The sequence below is a fragment of the Rutidosis leptorrhynchoides genome, chromosome 3, assembly GCF_046630445.1.
Source record: "Rutidosis leptorrhynchoides isolate AG116_Rl617_1_P2 chromosome 3, CSIRO_AGI_Rlap_v1, whole genome shotgun sequence".
In the NCBI taxonomy this organism is placed as follows: Eukaryota; Viridiplantae; Streptophyta; class Magnoliopsida; order Asterales; family Asteraceae; genus Rutidosis; species Rutidosis leptorrhynchoides.
In genome coordinates this window covers 658,185,827-658,199,115 of record NC_092335.1, presented here as the reverse complement: position 1 = coordinate 658,199,115, position 13,289 = coordinate 658,185,827, and the positions used below count along the sequence as shown (strand labels likewise).

The window sequence follows — 13,289 nt, the reverse complement described above, 5'->3', positions numbered from 1 at the left end:
TCAAAGTGGAAGTATGTTTTCTAAAATGGTCATCTAGACGTCGTTCTTTCGACTGAAATGACTACCTTTACAAAAACGACTTGTAACTTATTTTTCCGACTATAAACCTATACTTTTTCTGTTTAGATTCATAAAATAGAGTTCAATATGAAACCATAGCAATTTGATTCACTCAAAACGGATTTAAAATGAAGAAGTTATGGGTAAAACAAGATTGGATAATTTTTCTCATTTTAGCTACGTGAAAATTGGTAACAAATCTATTCCAACCATAACTTAATCAACTTGTATTGTATATTATGTAATCTTGAGATACCATAGACACGTATACAATGTTTCGACCTATCATATCGACACATCTATATATATTTCGGAACAACCATAGACACTCTATATGTGAATGTTGGAGTTAGCTATACAGGGTTGAGGTTGATTCCAAAATATATATAGTTTGAGTTGTGATCAATACTGAGATACGTATACACTGGGTCGTGGATTGATTCAAGATAATATTTATTGATTTATTTCTATACATCTAACTGTGGACAACTAGTTGTAGGTTACTAACGAGGACAGCTGACTTAATAAACTTAAAACATCAAAATATATTAAAAGTGTTGTAAATATATTTTGAACATACTTTAATATATATGTATATATTGTTATAGGTTCGTGAATCAACAGTGGCCAAGTCTTACTTCCCGACGAAGTAAAAATCTGTGAAAGTGAGTTATAGTCCCACTTTTAAAATCTAATATTTTTGGGATGAGAATACATGCAGGTTTTATAAATGATTTACAAAATAGACACAAGTACGTGAAACTACATTCTATGGTTGAATTATCGAAATCGAATATGCCCCTTTTTATTAAGTCTGGTAATCTAAGAATTAGGGAACAGACACCCTAATTGACGCGAATCCTAAAGATAGATCTATTGGGCCTAACAAACCCCATCCAAAGTACCGGATGCTTTAGTACTTCGAAATTTATATCATATCCGAAGGGTGTCCCGGAATGATGGGGATATTCTTATATATGCATCTTGTTATTGTCGGTTACCAGGTGTTCACCATATGAATGATTTTTATCTCTATGTATGGGATGTGTATTGAAATATGAAATCTTGTGGTCTATTGTTACGATTTGATATATATAGGTTAAACCTATAACTCACCAACATTTTTGTTGACGTTTTAAGCATGTTTATTCTCAGGTGATTATTAAGAGCTTCCGCTGTCGCATACTTAAATAAGGACGAGATTTGGAGTCCATGCTTGTATGATATTGTGTAAAAACTGCATTCAAGAAACTTATTTTGTTGTAACATATTTGTATTGTAAACCATTATGTAATGGTCGTGTGTAAACATGATATTTTAGATTATCATTATTTGATAATCTACGTAAAGCTTTTTAAACCTTTATTGATGAAATAAAGGTTATGGTTTGTTTTAAAAATGAATGCAGTCTTTGAAAAAACGTCTCATATAGAGGTCAAAACCTCGCAACGAAATCAATTAATATGGAACGTTTTTAATCAATAAGAACGGGACATTTCAGTTAAAGCGTGTCAAAAACGCGCGTCGTAAACGACAGTCGAAAACGCCGGTCAAAATCGCGCATCGAAAACGCTCTTCGAAATCACGCGTCGAAAACGCACCTCGTAAAACACACATCGAAAATGCGTCCAAAGATCGCGAGTCGAAAAACGCGCCTCGCTTTAATTTTATTATGACCCAATTGGATAGGACTCGTTAATCTTTTAATATAAGTCGGGTTTGATGAGTTTTTAAAATGGGGGATGATTCTCACACACTGTTTTTTATCCTCACACACTCTTTTACCCTATTATTAGGGAGGAGTTCAAGTAAATTGGTGTGTGAGGATCAAAAAACAGTGTGTGAGAATCATCCCCCTTTTAAAATGGACATTTCTTTTTTCTTTTCTATTATGTGCTTGGACCTATTTGAGTTTTCAACTAAATCTAATGGACCCTTTTCGAGGCTTTGGGTTTTGTTTGCCAGATTAAGCTTTTCCATAGCTCATGTGTCGAGCACTTGAGCATGTGACACATCAGTTAGCTAGTAGTAGTTCACAAGCTTGCGATTTAATTTTGTGTGTGTGTGTGTAAACATCATATCCTACCTATTTTCTCTCTAGAATTGTAATCTTGGTATAACTACTTTGGTTATAAATTAAACTATCCATTTTGATTCAATTTTTGAGTCCGATTCGATTCTTACGAAGAAATTCATATCATTCAGTCATATCAAGAATCTTGTCACATCACTGTCGTCTGTCACCTTATCCAACCAAGAAACTTGTCACGTCACAGTCACTACTACAAGCAAGGTTGAAAAAGACGCGAGGCGGGGTCGAGACGGTCGGACCTTAAAATGTCGAGACGGGATGGTCGAGGCGATCGAGACGGGGGTCGAGACGGACGTTGGCTGACGTTGACTTATATATATAAAAATATTTATACACGTATTTTAAAGCCAAAAAACTTTCGTTGATCAGTTTGTACCTATAATCGCTATTATCGTTAATATAATACAATAAAGCAATACTAAACTACGTCACTTTTGATTGATTTGACTGATTTTAACCGAATTTTTGACTATTGACGGGCGTTGACCCAACCTTTTCTGCATTTGACCCGACTTTTTACCGTTGACCGAATCATTAGAAGATGGGACGGGGTCGAGGCGGGCTAGTCACAAAAACGTTACGAACGGACGTCGTTTACAACACTGACTAAAGTAGTGATCTTAGCGGGGTCAGCTGACCCCACTCGGCTTTGTATAGCCGTGTTCCCTGACTAGAACTAAATACAAAGCAACCAATTACATGATATTAGAGTGGCTCCATAACAAATGTTCAGTCATGGACAACAATAAACACCGTAATGTATTACCCAAATCCTAGATGTCTAACCATCTGAACAAACATATATTGACCCGTTACCCGACCAACAGATTTCCTCATTTCTTCGAAGAACACAAATCTGGTACATATTCACACTTGAATCAATCAAAGTCGAGGTGCCGCTTTGGCAAATAAGGAAACTTAATACTTCTACCTAGCTACTTTCGTTCTAGAATACAACAAAACTGCATCATAACAATCGCTAACTTAGCGTTCTTAACTAACAAGCTTTTTATATCTAAAAAAGCAAGTGATGCAAGATGATGCTGCATATATTTACGGCATTGTTACATTTCTTACTTAAGATGCTTCAGTTGATCACTCGTTTAATTTAGCACGCTTTGAACACTGTGATTCTGAGGGGTCAACTTCTAAAACTTCGGCAGATGGTGATGATCCATCGGGTTCTGTTTTGGTTTTCGGTGGAGAGCTTGAAATCTCATTGGTGACATCAGCGTCTGATTTCTCTTGGGTGGACGACGAGGCTCGGATATGGTCGATTCCAAACTTGCATTGTTTCTCGAAAATCATCTGGAGGTATTTGCCTTGTTCTTCTATTCTCAACTGTAGGTTTTTTTGAATCTGCAAAAGATATTACAGATATCGTTATTTTTTGCGCTTGTATATTTTTTTATTTAAGTGGCAAAATGGGCGAGCCGGATACGTTGGGTTGTGTGTCAAAATCGGTAAACTTTTTGGTATGGGTACCTGCAAACACTTCTTATACTCCATATTTGACAAAACTTATAAAATACTGCAATAAATAATCATACCTCAAGTTGTTCGTGTAATTTTTTTTGTACTTCCACCTGTAATCTTAGTGCTTCAGTGATCTCTGAACTCCTGTTATGAAGACAAGAATAATGAGAATATAAAATTTCAATAATAATTAACCTAAAAAATAGTTTTAGGCATGCTAAAAGGTGAAGCAAAGAGCTAACTTACGTTTTGAGATCCAACGTTAATGAATCTTGCAACGGATTAGGCTTTTTATCTGAAGGTCCTGAAAGGATCAATCAAACCACTACATATCATTAGTAACTATTTCTTTCATATTATGGCCTGCACTCTAGAGATAATAAGCACTTAAAAAGGTTATAAGTGAAAATACAATTTATACAAATTTTCACCCATTTGACTTATTTCAACTTTATCTAAGTTATTAAGTTTTACCCATTCATCTTTGGCTGCTTCAACTGGTCATCAAGATAAACTCTTTTTAAAGGTTTTTAGTTGTGTTTGTTTTGTGACTATAAGGCTGTTTGCAATCGGAAAAAATCGCTTTGTTCACAGGAAGTAAGAAAAGATAGATTTAGTAAATGGGTTAAAATTGCCACCTCTAACTAAAAGGCCAGGACACATGCATCTTTCCATGTTTCCCAATTAGTAAGTGTGAAAGGAGAAAAGCAACAAAAGTTAAAAAGAAACACAGAATATCATTTACTTGATTGAATGTTTAGACTAAATCTATCTTTTTCGATTAATCAAATCAGGTTGTTACTCTTTACAATGTATAAAATCAGATATAAAGAACACCAATTTCAATGTATCAAATTTCGCAAGCAATATGTGGCTACTATCTGTCTCTGTTCTTTATAATATTACTAAATAATAACTAAACGACACATAAATCAACAACCAAAGGCCGAACAATACCATATGCATGGACAATATACTTAAAAGAACATAAAGAAGAAAGTATCTTATTTACCTTCTGTCGAAGGTTCAGGTTTGTATCTAGCCGTCCGATATTTCTGCAAACAAACCAAAATTTTAAGCATAACACGAAGCACACAGTTTTCAGGTAAGTAGCTTAATTCCTCAAAATACCAAAAATGCACCTGCAAATGACTTTTGACATGATAGATCGTTAGGCCATCAACTTTCATTAGCTTCAATACTCCCTTAGGAGTAGCTCCTGTAATCAAAACAAGTTAGTTAAATATACAGGAATTAGTAACGAGAAATAAAAATTAAAAAAAGTTCGAGTAATAATAATAAAAAAAAAAATACTTTCACTTCCACCAAGTTTGTTGACAGCTTCCACGAACGCTTCATGAAGTTCTGGCGTCCAACGCATTCGCGGCTTACTTTGGGAACCACTCCCACATGACGATGGTGTGCAAGCCTCTCCAGGTGATGCAGGAACAAGTTCTTTTACTTGCACTGATAGTGAGGTTTTCGATGATCGCCCAGTGTGAAATTCCATCTACAATAAACAGTTGACATATTGACATAATCTACAGAACAGAAAACTAAAATGATCAAGATTTTAAGATCTTTTGAAGTAATAGAAAATGTCTGCAGTCGCCATAAAAAAATATCACAAACTGGCCTAAATTCTCTTTGACTGATATTTTATGTAATATGTATCATACTTCAAAAGTTTCTACTGTATGTATCATGTTCACTTATTGCTACTGTATCTATCCGGAAACTTTGACATCGACTTTTGCTGACATGCAGCAATATATGTTGCCACGTCATCAAAACCGTGTAACTTCACAAGTTTAAAAGTAATCAAATACCTACAGTATCATAGTTCGAAACATGCAACAAAGCTTAGGTTTTTTCAAATGACAACCCAAAGGTTGTCGTTAACTTGCATAAAAGGGTTGTACACAGGGGCGAAAATATGTAGGGGCAGGGGGTGGCACCCGCCCCAGTGAATTTGTAATATTTAGTGCAAAAATTTTGGATTTTTTTATTTTGCCCCCGATGGATTTTTTTTTTTTTTTAATCCAAAAGTCTCCATATTTTGCCCCAAAACCTCCATATTTTGCCCAAAAGCCTCCGTATTTTGCTCAAAAGCCTCCATATTTTGCCTAAAAAAAGTTGCTACGCTTATAAAAAAATTTCCGCCCCGCTGAAAAAAATTCCTGCTTCCGTCACTGGTTGTACATAGTAGTTACATATTGACTTTACAGTAGCGGTTACTGAATTATACAATACTTTTATGCACGTTAACGACAGGCCCAAGTGCTGACGTTATAAAAATCCAAAATTTTAATGTATCTCAGACATTTAGCCTTTCGATTTATATCAAAATAAATAAACAAGTGTAAACGCAGTTATACCTTGGGCTCTGAATCAACTAAAATCTCATTCCAATTAGGTGTAACGCCATCATCTTCAGTAATCAGCTGATCAGCCCAATCTTGCCAATCATTTGGCTTTCCAATATCCTCAGGTGGTGGCATAATACAACCAACACTATCATTGTTTTGTAAATCACTAGACTCAATACGAGTGTTTTCAGCGTAATCAAGAAAATCAGACAGTGAATCGTTACTCCATGAACTAGTATTATTATTTTCTTTCATATACTCGCGAAAAGCTGTAGCACGAAGAACACCCGAAGATTGAGAAATAAAAGAGTCCTTTTTTGAACTTGTTTCGTCAGTTGAAACGCATGAGTAGTGAAGATTCGCAGACATCCCTGAAGATGAAGATATTATGTGACCAACAGTTTCTTTCGTTGATGACATCGTTCATGTGAGAATTGAAATATCTAAGTTAACCTGTTTCGTGAAAAAAGATCAATCAGAATTACTAGATAATTCATCTTCCATACCAAAAAAAAAGTCAAAATGTGTTAACTATGTACTAATGTCAACAACACAATTTTAAAGCAACTTAATTATTGTGACATAAAGCAACTTAATTTGAGCAAACTAAACTTATAACACAAACTTTTTTTTTTTTTGAAAGGCAAACTCACACACCCACTTAAATCTAACTCGAATATATACACCACGAATTGTCCTAAGCAGGACTCGAACCCTCAACCTCAAGGTTGTAAGGGTGACCTCGATACCGCCAAGCCATTGACTCTTTGGTAACACAAACTATCCAAAAAATTTGGCTTTTTAGGCTACGACTTGATGATGGTTTCCAGCCATACACCAACTTCACCTTCTAGATGCCGTAATCAAGATTTTGTTTCTAGATATTCAAAGTAGGCAACCTTGACAAGTCATATGGAAGTAGCAAAGTTGATAACGATAACGGCCGCCAACCTTCCACGTTCACACGTCACCTTCCTCGTTCACACCTATCTACCACTATAAGATCTTAGCTATAAATAGAGGTGCAAACCTCAATTGTAAATCATCCCAAAATCACTCAGAGAAGTGTAATCACAACCTAGATAGTGTGTGTGAGTTTGAGAGTTTTTTTTTTATTTTGTAAATAATCGTGTAATCTATTCTTGTGAGTAATAGAGTTATTTTTCTCTCAAATTTGGATCTCCCAACGTCCAGGCGATCCTCTCTTCCCAACAAGTGGTATCAAGAGCTTGGTTAGAGACGTTGGTTGAGTTTTTTGGGTCTTCTGAAGTTTCCTCAAAATCCAATTTTGAGTGTACCATTGGATTCCTCTCGTCGAACCGAGTCCAACGCAAAAAACGGTGACTTAAACGGAGTTATAACGAGCCCAGAAAACGCGGTCAAAGTTTGGTCAACTCGCCGGAATCTCGCCGGAGAAGACGACCGGTGCCGGAATTTTCGCCGGAGAAGAAAGTCATGTATCAATTCACTGTAGCAGTCCTGTAGCAATTCACTGTAGCAGCTTCGGGATAATGTCCACAGAAGAGTCAACATCATCTTCGGGAGCTATGATTATGCTCACAGCCACAAACTACACGATGTGGAAACCTCGGATGGAAGATCTCCTCAGCTGTAAGGATTTGTTCGATCCTATTGAATTGAAGGGTATAAACCCTGATTCTGCCAAAGAGAAAGAGTGGAAGAAATCAAACCGAAAAACTATTGGTCAGATCCGTCAATGGATTGATCATAGTGTCTTCCACCATGTTGCACAAGAGGCAGACGCATATGTCCTCTGGAAAGAGTTGGAGGACATGTACCAGGCTAAGACTGCTCAGAATAAAGCCCTACTGATGAGGCGTTTAGTCAACATGAAGCTCAAAAGTGGAACTTCAGTTGCCGAGCATACCAGTGAGTTCCAGAGCTTGGTCAACCAGTTATCGTCTGTAGAGATGCCTCTTGGCGATGAAGTTCAGGCGCTATTGCTACTTAGTTCTCTTCCCGATAGTTGGGAAACGCTGGTCGTAACACTCAGCTCCGAATGGAAAACTTACCATGTCAATGGTCAAGGATGCCCTATTCAGTGAAGAGGCAAGGAGAAAGGACATAGGCACAGATCAGACTCATGCCTTTGTCACAGAGAATCGGGGGAGACAGCGAATGAGTAGTAAAAATAAATGGAGAAGCAGAAGCAAGAGCAGGGGCAGGTCAGCTGATGGCAGAAAACCAACATATAAATGTCATCATTGTGGATTAGAGGGACATATGAAAAAGAACTGCTATAGATTGAAAGAGGAACAAGGTCAAAGCAGTTCACAGTCGAAGAATAAGGGTGGAGAAACATTAGTGACTATCTCTGGTGATGTAGCTTATTGTTCAACCCATGATGAGACATGCCTTCACGTCTCACGAGAAGAAACAGAATGGGTGGTAGATACTGCAGCTTCCTACCACGTGACTCCATGTAAGGAATACTTCACAACATACAAAGCTGGTGACTTTGGAGCTGTGAAGATGGGAAATTCCAGTTCCGCTGAGATTGTCGGAATTGGAGATGTCACAATAAAGACAAGTTCCGGGAGCACAATCACTCTGAAGGATGTCCGCCATGTGCCAGATCTTCGACTGAATCTACTTTCTGGAGTAGCTCTAGACAAACAGGGCTATGATAGTCATTTCAGTAAAGGCACATGGAAATTGTCAAGAGGCGCTATGATAGTCGCTCGAGGACACATTTGTGGCACACTGTACAAGACGGAAAGCATTAATGTTGCAGAAAAGGAGGCTTCACAAAATTTATGGCACCAGAGACTCGGTCACATGAGTGAGAAAGGGTTGTCTACCCTAATAAAGAAGAAGCTTGTCAATGTAGACAAGGACGCTGCACTAGATCCTTGCAATCATTATCTGTTTGGTAAGCAGCATAGAGTCTCATTTAATTCCTCTTCAACGAGAAAATCAGAGTTACTAAGTCTGGTACACTCTGATGTTTGCGGTCCCTTAGAGATTGAATCAATTGGCGGCAATCGATATTTTCTGACGTTTATCGATGATACTTCTCGAAAGGTGTGGGTATATTTCTTGCGGACGAAGGACCAAGTTTTCGATTACTTCAAACAGTTCCATGTCATGGTAGAACGTGAGACAGGAAAGAAGTTAAAGTGTCTTCGATCCGACAACGGCGGTGAATACTCTTCCAGGCAGTTCGATGCCTATTGCAGATCATATGGCATCCGACATGAGAAGACAGTTCCACGTACCCCTCAACACAATGGTATAGCAGAAAGAATGAACCGAACAATCATGGAACGTGTTCGAAGCATGCTCAGTATGGCTAAGCTGCCAAAGCTATTCTGGGGAGAAGAAGTCAGAGCCGCATGTTACTTGATCAACCGATCTTCATCAGTACCACTAAATTTTGAAGTTCCGGAGAAACTTTGGTCTGGAAAGGATCCATCATACTCTCACTTAAGAGTATTTGGATGTTTGGCGTACGCACATGTATCCAAAGAGCTCAGACATAAGCTGGATGCAAGGACTACTGCATGCATATTCATAGGCTATGGAGATGAAGAATTTGGATACAGATTATGGGATCCAAAGGAGAAAAAAGCGATCAGAAGTAGGGACGTGGTGTTCCATGAAAGCAAGACAATAGAAGATATTGAAAAGCCCACAATATCTCAGGAAACAAATGTTGCTGCTCAGGTGCCAGAGGAAACAACGGAATCATTCATGAGAAATGAATTTTCAGTGCAAGAAGAAATGCAGAAGTAGAAGATAATGAGGAAAATGACGGTGCTGAGCAGGGGGAGCCACAACCCCATCTGTCAGACGTTCCAGGACCATCACAAGGCGAAGATGATGGTGGATCTCCTCAGTATATTCCAGGAGTTCGTAGATCTGAACGTGGTCGGATTCCATCGAGTAGATATCCGGAATCCGAGTACCTTCTACTTACTGAAGATGGAGAACCAGAGAGTTTTCATGAAGCAGTAACTCATAAGGATAAAGAAAAATGGTTGCTCGCAATGCAGGATGAGATGGATTCTCTGCAGAAAAATCAAACTTATGAGATTGTAGAACTTCCACGCGGGAAGAAGGCACTGAAAAACAAATGGGTGTTCAAGCTGAAAAAGGATGGTAGTGAAAAAGTGGTGAAATACAAAGCACGGCTTGTAGTCAAAGGATTCCAACAGAAGAAAGAGATTGATTTTGACGAGATATTTTCACCAGTAGTCAAGATGACTTCAATTAGAGTCATACTTGGATTGGTCGCAAGTATGAACTTGGAGCTTGAACAGATGGATGTAAAGACAGCTTTTCTTGATGGAGATTTACATGAAGAAATTTACATGGAGCAGCCGGAAGGTTTTGAGGTTTCAGGAAACAACCTCGTATGCAAGCTGAAGAAAAGTTTGTATGGTTTGAAGCAGGCACCTAGGCAGTGGTACAAGAAGTTTGACTCGTGCATGATAAGTTAAGGGTACAAGAAAACTGCAGCAGATGAGTGTGTCTACATTCAGAAGCTTTCTGAAGGAAATTTCGTTGCTCTTCTACTATATGTAGACGATATTTTGATCGTAGGGAAAGACGCAACGAAGATCAACCAGCTGAAGAAGGAACTCTCGAAGTCTTTTAGCATGAAAGACTTAGGACAGGCTCAACAGATTTTGGGAATGCAGATAACCCGAGACAGGAAGAATAAAAGGTTATGGCTATCTCAGGAGAATTATATTGAACGAGTGCTTGAACGATTCAATATGAGCAATGCCAAACCTGTTAGCATTCCATTAGCCAACCATTTCAAGTTAAGTAAGAGATCGGGGAGATGTCGTCAGTACCATATTCTTCAGCAGTTGGAAGTTTGATGTATACAATGGTGTGTACAAGGCCCGATATTGCTCACGCAGTGGGAACAGTGAGTCGTTTTCACTTCAACCCTGGGAAAGAGCATTGGGAGGCGGTAAAATGGATTCTCATATATCTTAAAGGTACAACGAAGATATGTCTTTGTTACGGGGGAGCTGATCCAATCTTGGAAGGCTATACAGATGCGGATATGGGCGGAGATCCTGATAGTAGGAAATCTACTTCAGGATTCATTTACACTTTTGCAGGGGGAGCTGTTTCATGGCAGTCAAGACTACAGAAATGTGTTGCATTATCCACAACTGAAGCAGAGTATATTGCTGCCGCAGAAGCTGGAAAAGAAATGTTGTGTTTAAAGCGTTATCTCCAAGAATTTGGAATCAAGCAAAAGGAGTACAGGGTACATTGTGACAGTCAGAGTGCTCTAGATTTGAACAAGAACTCCATGTACCATTCCCGTACAAAACATGTTGATATTCGCTATCATTGGATACGCGAGGTAATTGATCGACAACTGTTGAGACTAGTGAAGATCCATACAAAGGAGAATCCTGCGGATATGTTGACAAAGGTGGTGACTCGAGAAAAATTGGAGTTATGCAGAGACATAACTGGAATGTTCATGGATTCGGCTGGAGGGGGAGAATTGATGGTTTCCAGCCATACACCAACTTCACCTTCTAGATGCCATAATCAAGATTTGTTTCTAGATATTCAAAGTAGGCAACCTTGACAAGTCATATGGAAGTAGCAAAGTTGATAACGATGACGGCCGCCAACCTTCCACGTTCACACGTCACCTTCCTCGTTCACACCTATCTACCGCTATAAGATCTTAGCTATAAATAGAGGTGCAAACCTCAATTGTAAATCATCCCAAAATCACTCAGAGAAGTGTAATCACAACCTAGATAGTGTGTGTGAGTTTGAGAGTTTTTTTTGGAGTTTTGTAAATACTCGTGTAATCTATTCTTGTGAGTAATAGAGTTATTTTTCTCTCAAATTTGTATCTCCCAACGTTCAGGCGATCCTCTCTTCCCAACACTTGATATGCAAAGTCTACTTAAGACTAATAAAGCAACCAAAATTAAAGTAAATAAAATAAACACACGCACACAAATTAATCCTAATTACTAGCAAACCATAAGATCCCTAACAAATTGTAAGCTTTTAATCACTATTTACACTCGATATCAAATGCAATTGAAGAATCATGATTAAATAAGAAGCAGTATTTCACAATTTTACATGTCATCATGTAAAGCAAATTTATTTCAAAAAATAAAAATAAAAAAATGAAACAAAAATACTTAATGCATTATAATTTCAAAAACAGAGTTCACTGATCTAATTCTAATTCTAATTCTAATCCTAATTTATAACAAAATTAATAACTTGCTAACAACTCTTTACAATTAAGTTACATAAATTGCATTTCGATCGCAAATGCAACTAAGTTGTCCGTAATCAGAAACAAAAGTATGTGTACATTCACGCGAATCGCCTCAGAATCAAACTGATTCACTACTTTTATGTAGCTTAAAGAGTTGATTCGCAACTCAATAGTGAATCTAAGGTTGCAAAAGTAGTTAATCAGTTTGTTTTTAGGCCCTTCCAAATTTAGTATTTCAATTTTAAACTACTTAATTAAACTTTACTTACCTTTTTAGATGATAACCACAGCTTCAAATCCTGTGACAAATTGAATGGTTTGTATGTAAATAGAGTGATTGAGTTGATGTAAGACATATTATTAACGGCGTGTATATACGATATACGGAATTGGACGGTAATGATTGGATGACCTATTTGGCCTTTGATTTGTGTACGCAGCTACCATAGTTAGGGAATTGAAAGAGCTACTCGCCTGCGGTGGCGCGTGGAATTATGAAGGTAATATGTGGCGTAGGATGTTGGTGGGCCCAATATATAGGTATGGAAGTGAAAGTAGTTGTTGATTGGTTAGTTGAAGCGCGTGGGTGATATATAATTTCGATTTATTTATTTTCATGTAAGTGAACTAGGAGAATTTGGAAATTGTTACTTGGAGAAGTTACGTATGAGTTACCTATGTTTATGTTTTATCTTTTAAATAAATATAAGTCCACCGATGAATTTTAAATTATTTGGTATTTGAGGTGTTTATTTTTGATCTGTAAGTTGTAAAGATTTAGGACACAAACCAGAACATGTGATTGTAGTATCGTCAATCACAAACAATTTGTAGTGATCCGAACTTTTCCATGTTTATATATATTAATTGGGATTGATATTTACATGACTAAATGTTTCCAACGTGTTAAGCAATCAAACTTGTTAAGACTTGATTAAATGAAATAAGTTTCATATAGACAATTGATCACCCATGTTGACCGGCGATTCACGAACGTTACAAAATTGTAAAAACTACATGGTGTGGTATATATAGACATATATATATG

The 13,289-nt window shown here is 37.5% G+C and overlaps 1 protein-coding gene across 1 annotated transcript; it reads right to left on the bottom strand.

Annotated features, from left to right (window-relative positions):
• Positions 1–3,247: 3,247 nt before the first annotated feature.
• LOC139902540 (protein PHOSPHATE STARVATION RESPONSE 1-like) lies at positions 3,248–12,707 on the bottom strand. The gene is made up of 8 exons (XM_071885151.1): positions 12,511–12,707; positions 6,007–6,450; positions 4,943–5,138; positions 4,771–4,847; positions 4,641–4,683; positions 3,875–3,932; positions 3,703–3,772; positions 3,248–3,511 (listed from the first exon to the last, which is right to left on the bottom strand). The coding sequence occupies exons 2-8, from the start codon at positions 6,415–6,417 to the stop codon at positions 3,248–3,250; spliced, it is 1,119 nt and encodes a 372-aa protein (XP_071741252.1). The 5' UTR covers positions 6,418–6,450; positions 12,511–12,707.
• Between the last annotated feature and the right edge of the window lie 582 nt (positions 12,708–13,289).

Bases quoted from the DNA above. Each gene is read 5' to 3' on its own strand.
- LOC139902540 (XM_071885151.1), bottom strand. From the start codon at position 6,417: ATGTCATCAACGAAAGAAACTGTTGGTCACATAATATCTTCATCTTCA. The intron at 3,933-4,640 runs GTAAATAAGATA...TGATCCTTTCAG, and splicing joins ACCTGAACCTTCGACAGAAG to GACCTTCAGATAAAAAGCCT. The intron at 3,512-3,702 runs GTATGATTATTT...TATCTTTTGCAG, and splicing joins AATTACACGAACAACTTGAG to ATTCAAAAAAACCTACAGTT.